Source organism: Astyanax mexicanus, chromosome 1 (assembly GCF_023375975.1).
Source record: "Astyanax mexicanus isolate ESR-SI-001 chromosome 1, AstMex3_surface, whole genome shotgun sequence".
Classification (NCBI taxonomy): Eukaryota; Metazoa; Chordata; class Actinopteri; order Characiformes; family Acestrorhamphidae; genus Astyanax; species Astyanax mexicanus.
In genome coordinates this window covers 66,336,756-66,348,661 of record NC_064408.1, presented here as the reverse complement: position 1 = coordinate 66,348,661, position 11,906 = coordinate 66,336,756, and the positions used below count along the sequence as shown (strand labels likewise).

Below are 11,906 nucleotides of genomic sequence, written 5' to 3'. Positions count from 1 at the left end.
CCTCATATTGTCATTGTCAAATATTAAGGTATTAATACTACTGTTTTTAAACGTCTTCATGGCCTTCATCCCTCTCAGCATTAGCTCTGCCAGCTTGTCTTGTCAGATGTTTGTCACTCTCTCAGAGCATGCTCAAAGTCATGACATGGTTCTGTTTGGATAATCAGGATTCTCTCAGTAATCAGCCATATTAACTAGGGCTGGCAACGATAAAGTGTTAACGCTCTGAACTTTCAGCTCCTCTCTCTCTCTCACACACACACACACACTCGCATGCATGCGCGCACACACACGCTACATGCGTACACAATCCAATTCATCTTCTATTCTTTATTCCAGCACCCTGCGTTTATTTTATCTCCCCTCAAACATACAAGTATATATAATTATAAGTATAATATATTTTTATTTGACACCACTAATATACATATAATTGCATTTTACATTTCTTACATTCATTCTTCTATTCACATTTAAATATCCACTATAAAAATTTGAAAAAAACAAAAAAAAAACAAATGCCATTAATTGCAGTTAATCACAGAATTCTTCTGTCATTAATCAGATCAAATTTTTTAATAGATTGACACCACTAATATTAACATAATTCATCTGCAGGGTATTTATTGGTTTAGAGACAGAACTATGGCATGTCCATTGGAGTGGACGCTGGGTCTGAAGGTCTGAAGGTCTGAATTTTTTAAGCACTTGTCATGTTGGGGCCCATTCAGTTGGTGCACTTCTATAAGAGCAGAGACGGAAAATGATTTGGAGAGTTAGATTTATACATCGATATGGCAACATATTTTATCACAGAATATCGTATCTGGAAATAACTTTGGCCTTATCGGGTCAGGATTAGTTTCTCAGAAGAAGGTCTTTGACAAATATTTCACACTTTTAATCAGGGATAAAACTCTTGCATCCGGACTGCAATTGAAAAAAACAGGAGGACCAGTGAGTTTTTTGGCTTTCTCGGTCACATGACATCGCGTTCAGTAGCTCCTCCATTTCTGTGTTTGTGTTTTGTGTTTACATAGATCTCCGAGGAAACGTGCACCCAAAATGTAATTACGGTGCACAGCAGTGGACAAATAGCAGGTAAGGTGGTAGGTAATTCAGCCTGTAATTTTCTTAGAAGACGTCTGAGTAAAACACATACACAGTTGTTCTGGACGGGAATAAAATCACAGAGGACCCCCCCATAAAAGAGAAAATTACCACAGAACTCCTAAAATGCTATTCCCGTCCGGGAAGGGCTTTAGTTATATTTATTGACACGTAGACGCTCTAAACTCCCTGAACCTACTGAATCTTTACAACTTGAGTTGGGTAAACCTGTGATGAATATTGCAAATATTGATGATTTTTTTATAGCTTACATATGAGTTTAACTAAGTCATTGAGAATGGTTTAAAATGAATTATTTGAAATGTTTAGGCTGATGAAGTCTACTGTGAACTTTGTTATCTACCCAATTTTTAGAATTTGGTATTTATTGTATTTATGCTGTTACATTAATTCATTTATGCACAAAAAATAAACTATTTTTAAGTTTACAGATTTGGAATGTTATAGGAAATAAAACTTTAACATTTAATAGCATCTTATACTGAGTTGTCTCCTGGTGTTTCTCAGTGTAGAATAAATCCAGAGGAATCCAGATGATTTCAGCAGAATCACCTTTATTATATGAAGGTTTTCAGGGATTCTGCAATGTCATTCAAAAACAGCTGATTGCCTGAAGGAGACAGGTGGACCTGGTCTCTGAGGAAGAGCCCAGGGTTGTGGAACATGATATCAGGGTGATGAATAACACCCCCCTCCACTCCCAAGACGAAATCAGCCATCTCGCGGTTTACCCATTTCCGGGCCGCATCGATCCGCTTGGGGTGCATGGTGGACCTCCACTGGCGTCTTGGGGTGATATCTGACAGCATGATCTTTATGTGTGGGAAACGACGATGGAGATCAAGCAGATCCAACTTCATCTCTGCACTGAGATGGACGGCGCTCATCCCTCCAAGGTCATTGCCGCCACAGTGGATGACGAGCACGTCCGGAGCCGTTCTTCCTTGTAGAGATTGGTTAAAGAACGGAACAAGTCCTCGCCACCTTAGTCCTCCCCAGCCGAACCAGCTGATCTCAGCCTGCACTCCCAGGTCACCTCCCAGTGAGCTCCTCGCTATCTCCTCCCCACGGCGAACATAGCTGTCGCCTATAATCCATACTGTGGGAAGAGCTGTGCAAAGAAAACAATAAAAGGAATACTAAATCATTTTCTTACAATCAAAGCATATAAATATATACTTTAATATAGTATAATTAAACAGTTGAAGAATTACTGCAATACAACAATTCATGCTTCATCACCACCAGTAACATCACTAGTGTAGTCTGTCTACGCAGAATTAGCTAAGCGGTTGCTATGTTGTTGCTAGGTGGTATTTGATAATGATGTTAGTCTTAAAAAAACAGTAGCTTAACCAAACATGGAAACCATATTCCTGAATTCTACCCCATAACGCACCTCTCTCCAGCTGGATTTGAGCCTTTTTCATCACTGGAGCTTTATCCTCCGGTGTCTCCTCCAGCTTCCTCTTACGAGAGGTTCCGCTGGTGCGAACGACTGCAGCGTATCAGTGACATTAGAAACAGGTTAGAAAAAGAACTGTATTAAAATCAACATTTAAAACTGATCTGAGAACATTTGATTTAGTTTAAGAGAAATTAAACATGCTAACCGAACTGAAATCTGTCCCATAACGCACCTCTCTCCAGCTGGAGTCTGGCCTGTTTCAGTGCAGGAGCGTCCAAATGTCCGTCCATTAACACGTGGGGACGTGTCTCACTCCTGCTGGGGCGGTTGGTCTTCCCGTGCTGGAAGTTCTCCCAGCTCTGCCGGTTTATCTTCACCGGCCGCTGAACCGCCGTCTTTACCGAGTTCAGTAAAGACATATTGCCAAAGCTGCTCGTCCTCAGTAACTGCAAGATTTCCTCCGAAGTCCTGATACTGCGTCTCCCAGCTCTAGCCTGAACCCCAACTGACAGAACTCCTGCTCATATACGCTCAGGTGTGTGATGTCACACCTGTGATGTCGGTGGAATCTTTTCTGCAGTAACCATGGTGACCACCAGGCTAGCAAGCTAGCTAGTGCCACTAATAATTCCACTGCTTACCTGTTAATATTAAGAATGTCATACACTGATCAATATTAACACACTCAGAATATGTTTCTATATTAGCCATAGCTCTATAATTTGTGCCCATCACATTTTTATATTCATAAATTAATACCTGTTACATTAGCTATAGCTCGCATTATTCTCTGTAGTGTTGTTCTGTTCTGTTATTTGTTTGTTGTTTGTTTGTACTGAGCGGGTCAACCCGAGTGTGATGGGTTCCTCTGACTGAGTCTTGGTTCCTTCCAAGGTTTCTTCCTCTTAAAGGGAGTTTTTCCATTCCACTGTGTCACCATAAAACTGGCATCTCTGTGGTGCTGCTCATAAGAGGCGTGGACCTGTTTTTCTTGGTAAAGCTGATTTGTGACAACTTTTGTAGTAAAAAGCGCTATATAAATAAAATTGAATTGACATGAATTGAATTGAATTCATACATGTTTGCTATTAAACCGAATGTTAAGTGTAATATTAAAAAACAAAAAAATATTTTAAGTTCTTGGCTTTGTTTGGAGTAAAAATGTTCAGAAGTGGTTTTAGCAGCCTATTATTTTTTTCATCAGAATGAAGCACCCTAATTTCATTTTTATATGTTGGGCTCATTAAAAAAAAAGAAAATTATAAGCTCTGATTTTATTGGCTGTTTTATTTTATCCTGACTGACCACGATAGCCGCATAGCATAGCCTAGCATTGCCTTCTATTGTTGTCACATCCTGGCGCTGTTTCCTGTCTGTCCACGTGACCTGTGCTCCTGTGTTTCTGTGTCAGTACTTTTCCACCTGTGTTAATTTGTAGCTCCGCCCCCTAGCCCCAGGTGTTTCTACTTCCCGTGTGTGTTATATAGCCCTAGTGTTTCAGTCTGTGTTCGTCGGTCTTTGCACCTTCCCATGTTGTTTTGTCTCTCTGCATTACCTCCTTTATATACCGCATTTCCTTGTCTTTCATAGCCCTAGTTCCTTGTTATGTGTTTATCCTTCCTTGTTTATTCTCTTGTTTGTCCTTGTTATTTTCAAATTTCCTGTGTATTTCCTTGTATATATATATATCCCTGCCCTGTTTAGTTTTGTTTATCTAGTTATAGTTATTAGTTTCCTTTGTTTGCCTACTTGTTAGTTTATTCTGTCGTATATTAGTTTCTCGTTTATTAGCCTCCCTGTTTGTTTATTATTATTATCTCTTGTTTGTTTAGTTTATGTTCTCTTGTTTCACTTGTTTGTTTTGGTTATTGGTTTATTCGATTATTTGTTTCTCTGTTATTTATTTATTTAATAAATGTATTTTACCTGCGTTTACGTCCGCCTCCACGTCTCACTGCTTGCAAATCCTGACAAGTGTTTTTAAACCTGTAACAGAAATATTTTGAAAGACAAGAAGTCTTAATTGGATTTTTAAGTGGTTTTGAAATTGACCTGTTTTACAGCTCAGTTTCACATATTACGGTTTTGTTTTTGGCTCCCTCTATGTCAAAGTTACATGCTTCTCAAAATTCCGTATACCACATATACTTTTTGGGTAATGCACACACAGGTTTTGCATCTGATTTCTATGTAGTTGCTTATTGCACTGTCTACTCACATTCTATGCATAAAAACATCTTATATCCTCACAGGGTGTACCCACAAGACACATGTTTCTAACTCCTATAAGCCAATAATACAGTTTGTATTCCATGTAGTTCTTGTACAAAAAAAGTCTTAAACATGTCTGAAACCTTTTATGTTGTGTATTTTTAAGTTGTATTGTTAATTCAGACCATTTGCAGCACTGAATTCTACTCTAAACTAAGTTTGTTAACAATGTATGTTGAAAGGCATGTCTAGTAGACCATATAAACTCATAACCCATTACTATGCATTCATAAGGCATTCTAAACATGGCTGTAAATGTGTCTAAATTGTATAATACATTATAGCTTTGTTTATTATGCATTATTAACTGTGATTATAATGCATCACAAGCTATGCTTGTAATATCTTACACATCTTGATTAAACAATCTATTACTAATGACAAAAATACTTTCTGTGAAAGGCATGTCAAGTAGATCATATAAACATACTCAAATCACATTATTATTCAATCATAAGGCATTCTTAACATCTTTGTTTACTATGCCTCATAAATTGTGATTATAATGCATCATGGGCTGTGCTTTTAATATCTTACACATCTGGGTTAAATGAGCTGGTAACACTTTCTTTATAAAGTATTCATAAGACATTATGAACATGGCTATAACTATTTTTTAAAATGCATAGCCCATTATAACCACGTTCACTATGCATTATGACTTGTAATCATACTTTATAGACTTTGCTTATCATATGTATATAATAGTATATAATATGCTTATAATATGTATGTATATATTTATCATTAATAATAATAATCTAGTCCCATCATGAAAGTCTGCCACTTTACTTGGAGCGCTCCAAGTAAAGACCTGTTATAATACATTATAAGTGACTATAACTAATATTTTATCCAAGACAGGATTAAATCATTAGTGGCTTAAAATATATTTAGAACATTATACAGAGTGTGTTTATACTGTAAGTTGGAACCTTTTTTTAGGCATAATGCAATAAAGCTGGGACTGAGATTCTTAGTAATGAAAACATCTTGGTTTATAACATGTTATAAACACAGCTGTTAATGCATTATGATCACATTTCTATGAGTCTTAGAGATAAAGATTACATTAATAAAAGGTGTTAACAACTATCTATTAATAGTAACTGAACTATTAATATGTTCCTATGATAGACATCTGTCACTTTACTTAGAGTGTACAACAAAATGTTATGATATATTATAAACTAATATAAGGTATTATAATATTTAACATAAGTGGAGTTATTGAGTGGTTAATAGTATTTACAGTATCAGTAACACTTTCTTTAAATGTCATCTCTCAGAGTCTCAGACTCTATAAACATACACATAACACATTATAATGCATTTATAAGGCATTACAAACATGGCTATACATATTTATACAAATGTTTAATTCATTATAGCAATGTTTATTATGCATCATGAACTGTGATTATAAATCATTAATAGCTGTGTTTATAACATGCTATACATCAATACCAAGAAACTCAGTCCCTGCTTGCAGACTTTATCATGACTAAAAAAGCTTCCAACTTATAAACACACCCTCAGAATCCTATTAATATATTTTAACCACTCATAAATTATTCTTGTCTTGAATATAATATTAATTATAGTCAATTATAACGTATTATAACAGGTCTTTGTGCGCTCTAGGTAAAGTGCCAGACTTTTATTGTAGGACTAGATTATTAATGATAGAGATATACAATTTTAACATATATATGTATATATATTATAAGCACAGTCTATAATATATTATGATCACAGGTCATAATGCTTAACAAACATGGCTATAATGGGTTATGCGTTTTTATAAACATTTATAGCCATGTTTATAATGCCTTATGAATGCATTATAATGTTATGAATGTGGTTATAGCGTCTAATAAAGATGACATTCATAGAAAGTGTTACCACAGTATCCTTTTTTTATTGAGATTTGTTGAGGATCTTGGTATTGATCTAACATCTCATAAACACAACTGATGATGCATTATGGTCACAATTCATGATGCATAATAAACATGGCTATAATGTGTTATATGTGTTTTTTTTTAAATATCTCTAACCATTTTTATAATGCCTTATGAATGCATTATAATGTGTTATGAGTATGTATATAAAGAGTATAAAGCACTAACTGTGCTTTTGCATGAATTGCATGAATTGAGCTTCACTGATTTGAGCTAAATGCAGGCTCTGTGGATAAGGGGTGACGTAGGGGTGGGAGGGAGGTTACAATGCTGCAGCGTTTCTCCTTCTGTCCACATTAAGGCATTTAGATGTCACTCATTATATTAGCGAAGTTCCTCATGACAAGAACAATCCCATCACGAACGCCGTCTTCTGGTTAACCTCACAAACTCACAGCGACTCTGTCAAAGCCTCATTTTTCTGCTGCTTTATGCGTTATGACAGCCAGCAAACACCAACTAACTTCTGCCCATTTCCTTAGTTCCCTGTTCTCACACAGACACACACATTCACATACACACACACACACACACACACACACCCTAAGAGGGTGATGAACGACATCAATCACATTCTGTCAGTCATCAGTCGTGCTCTGCAAGAGACGTCCCTTTCGGACCGGTTGTCATGGCTACACTCAAGTACTGTTTTCTTCCCACAGTCCAGAGGCAGAGAGATGTTTATGTTCATAAGTTCATTTGAGCACCAAAGCGTTTTTAAGAGCAGAATGTGTGTGTCTGTGTGTGTGTGTGTGTTTTGAAGTTTGTGTGTGTGTGTGTGTTGCTTTATCCTTCTGTGCTACGTAAAAGTACATCATTATTGAACAGCTTTTCCTCTCGGGGCACCACAGCTGAATCTCTAATAAAACATCCATAATCTTGTTTTAATAAAACTACAAGCTTTTCTTCTTCTCACGTACAGACAGAGAACAGCATCGTATACACACACTCACTCACACACACACTGGTACACAGAAACAGTGTGTACACTCAGAGGCAAAAAAAAACAAACACAAAAAAAACGCAGGTCAATTATTATTACCCAGATAAAAAAGTCTGTAGCCAGAGGGATATCTGTTTAAATCACTGTGTAATACACGCTGCATCCCTCCAGGAAGTATAACAAGACTTTATTTGCATATTTGTGTGTATTCCTTACAAACACCTGTTCTACATGATATTCATTAAGGCTACTACAGAATCTCCATAATTGCTTTGCTTAGACTGAGTTTATCTAATGCCTTCTGGGGGGACGGGCATTCCAAGCAATTTACCGGCAATTCCACTGTTTGAAAAACTTCCAGCTAACACTTTGGGTTAAACATCCTCTAACCATCAATCTGCAGCTTGTTTCTGACAGTGGGGCTTCTCCAGGGTGAATGTTATTGGCTGGTGGACCGCTATCACCACTCTCCGCAGAGATACTGAAGTAAATACAGCATCAATGATACTGAAAAACACACACTAACCAGACACTGTCATATCAATATCACTGCTGGACTGAGGGTAACCTCTGGATATTTCAGTACACTCTAAACCTTAAGAGCAGGTATAATAGGGTCTAGAACCATGGACCAACCAAACCAAATGACCAACATTTTGTCTGGCCAAAAGGAGGCATTGGTTTGGATCTACTAAACCATTGTCCAGTTCGTCTGCAGTATACCAGACTAAAAACAAATTCTACAAACCAATATAATGGTCATATGATAACAATGATGATAGCAGTACATGGTTCTATAAGCAGTTCAATGTAAACCAAACACAAGTACCTTGATTAAGAGAATTTTCTACCACTAAATAAGATACTACAAAGATTTACAAATCAAGAAAGTAAAGTATCCGTCAAAGGTTTGGACACACTTTGCCACAAAACATTTAGGAGGCTCTTATCTGGGGTTTCTGAGGCTGGTAACTCTGATGAACTTATCAACAGAGGAAATGCTGGGTCATCCTTTCCTGGGCCTGTCCTGATGAGAGCCAGTTTCATCATAACATTCATGACAGTTTTTGTTACTGCACTTGAGGACCCTTTTAAAGTTCTTAATATTTGTTGGATTGATTGACCTTCATTATTGAAGTCCTTTTTCTTTACGTAGTTGAGAAATTCTTGCCAAAACATCACTGAAATAGAGCTGTTTACGTTACACACGTGACACTATTGACTGAGGAAGGAATGCCTACACAACTTTGGTAAGTCTTATCCTGGCACTTACTATCAGGCCTCACTCTAAATCCCTCTCTAAAACGCATGTTCCCTTGCTATTAGCACACTGGCCAGTTTTTAACCTTACTCATAAGATAACACCTCATAACTTGTGTTTCCAAGCTGCCCTCTCAGTATACACACTGCTATCCCATGACCTTTGGCATATCAGTGTTAGTACTCTGCAGAAGGTTTAGGCACATTGTTTAAAAGCATTTTGTCAGAACATGAACTGTATTTATTAGTGTAAAAACTCCAGATCCCAACCCAGATCCAACTCTAAATATACTACAGAACTAAAGAATTATATAGAATTTGGTATAGAATTGTACTAAAGAATATTTATTGGAATTAATTAAAAATTATTTGATTTTCTTTCAGATGTCATGTTATGAGTTATTGACTGCTCACCTGTCAGGCCAGGATGATGGAAATCTCTGGATTTCAGGCTTTACCATCTCCACCCACAGATCAGCTGCCCACCTTCCAGTTTATGCCACCTGCCTCGGACTGGCTGTTCACTCTCCACTACTGATTACATTGAAGTTCATATAAACTCTAACTCGGAATTTTCTAATGACTTTCTAGACTTGTTGTGACTATTAACCTGAATATATTAGACATATGTGGACGTATAATGACTATAATGAATTATAACATTCATTTATAAGCTCCTCTGACCAGAGGAGGTTGGGTCCCCCCTTACATATTTACCGTTGACAGAACAAATGATAGTGTAAAGTGTAAAGTACATGTGAGCCTTGCATGCATTAAAAAAAGTAATGCACTACTGAGAGACCATCATACTGCACTGTGCTACTGCAGTTGGTGTGGAGTGGTGGTAAAACACTTCCTTCCCTGAGGCAGGTTAGTGTTCAATACACCAGTAAGGGAGACACACCGTGCTATACCAGTAAGACTCTCAGCACTGCGTTCCTGTGCCTACCTGTGCAGCTTGATTCTCCTGCTTTTGGACGAAAAAAAAATAAATTTGGTAAAATGATGAAACTGCTTTGTTTGTCATAACACAGATATTACTGACACCGTATATCCAATGTTTTTAGACTTTTATACAATGCTCATTGCCCCAGCAACAACTGTGAGTTTTGACTATTTGATTGCATTTGTCAACAAGAGCATTAGCGATGTTGCACCAGCTGATGTTGGATGATTAGTTCTGGATTGCAAATACCACTCTAACTCATCCCAAAGCTACTGGATTTATCTTTACAGCGTGTAGGTTGGTGAGATTAAATCTAAAAACAGTTTTCTGCCAATAACCTTAATGTGTATATCATGTATTTTTTTTGCATGCTTTTTATAGTAAAAAGAGGAAGACTGGCATTTTTGAGCTATTGTATAGTAACTCATAAGTACCTACAGCAAAATACATAGGAAAAAATGGTATAAAGTACAAGTATGTGTCTTTATAAAGGCAGGTTTCATAATGCACAGTATATCTGTAGAATGTTCTTATGAACAGTTATTATAATGCATTATATAAATTTACATATTTACATACTTTATAATGTGTTCTATACGTCACTGTCAGTACATTACCAGTTAAAAGTTTTAACGCATTTTTTTATTTAATGTTTTTTTTTTATATATATACATGAAAACAGTTAAGGGACATATACGAAATTATGTGGTTAAGTGTTTGACCTCCACTGATCTAAATCTGATCAACTTAGATGGTGATTTGAGGTGATTTGGGATGAGCTGGAGCTTCACAGAGTGAAGGAAAAGCAGCAACTATTGTTCAGCACCTCCAGAAACTCCTTCAAGACAGTGAGAAACCTATTGCATTAGTGTTTGTACCTGTGATCATTTTTAGCTCTCCACCCTCATTACCTGTCCCTAGGTGTTTCTTGTTTCCGGTCTACATCTGTATATAGAGCCCCTTTGTTTCTGTCGGTTATTTTGTGTTTTTCACATCAGTCAGGTTGTTTCTTTGTTTTCAGCCATTATTGTATCCATGCATTTTTGTTGTTTTGTTTTGAGTTCCTGTTTGTTGATAAATACTCACATTTCGCATTTACGTCCGCCTTCTCATCTCCCATGCTGTGCAATTTTGACATCAAGAGTGTGCAGATCTGATCTCAAAGCTATAGGTGGTACTTAGAAGAATCTAAATTATAAAACGCTTATCATTTATAATTTCAGTTCCATATGTGCTCATGTATAGCTTTATAGATAAATGTACAATGTACACAATCATGGCATTTACAACCTAATTAGTAACCATTATTAAACTAACCAGAAAGTAAACCATTATAAACCCTTTATAAAGGTAGTCTTATTTTAAAGTGGTACCGCCTTATGTTTGCTACAGTATATAATGCCTTATAAACGAATGACACACATATAGCATTATGAATACAGAATTTAAAGGAAGTGTTACCAATATTTTTGTTTGCAATAAATAAAAATTCTCCAGGTGCTCTGGAGAACAAACTGCAGCTGCAGACATGCAGAAATGTTTATAAAATGAGTCCAGCAATTACAGTGTAGCAGTGGAGAAAAAAACGATCACAGTTACTGTGATGTGACCTGAGCTGCGTGCTGATGTTCTACCCATCCTTATTATATTACAGTGTAGAGTCTGGATAAGGGGGCCTACGGAGAACATCAACATAAAAAGACAAACACATCAATCCACCCACTCACACACACACACACACACACACACACAACCACCCACCCACCCACCCACACCACACGCAGACACATAACCTGCTCTAAAATCCATCCACGCATCATTACAACAAAGTAGAACATCCCTCATTCCTCAAATCCCCCAGCTAGAGGAGCAGCAGCCATAAACCAAAACTTCCACAAACTCTCTTTTTTCACTCCATCCTTGTCTTTCTCTCTCTCTCTCTCTCTCTCTCTCTCTTGGGGTGGAGGAGGAGAGGAGGGAGAG

At 37.0% G+C, this 11,906-nt stretch overlaps 1 protein-coding gene across 1 annotated transcript; it reads right to left on the bottom strand.

Moving 5' to 3' along the window:
• Positions 1-1,665: 1,665 nt before the first annotated feature.
• On the bottom strand, positions 1,666-2,958 carry LOC111191939 (uncharacterized). Its single transcript, XM_049473259.1, has 3 exons — positions 2,772-2,958; positions 2,531-2,629; positions 1,666-2,242 (listed from the first exon to the last, which is right to left on the bottom strand). The coding sequence occupies exons 1-3, from the start codon at positions 2,956-2,958 to the stop codon at positions 1,689-1,691; spliced, it is 840 nt and encodes a 279-aa protein (XP_049329216.1). The 3' UTR covers positions 1,666-1,688.
• Positions 2,959-11,906: the final 8,948 nt, after the last annotated feature.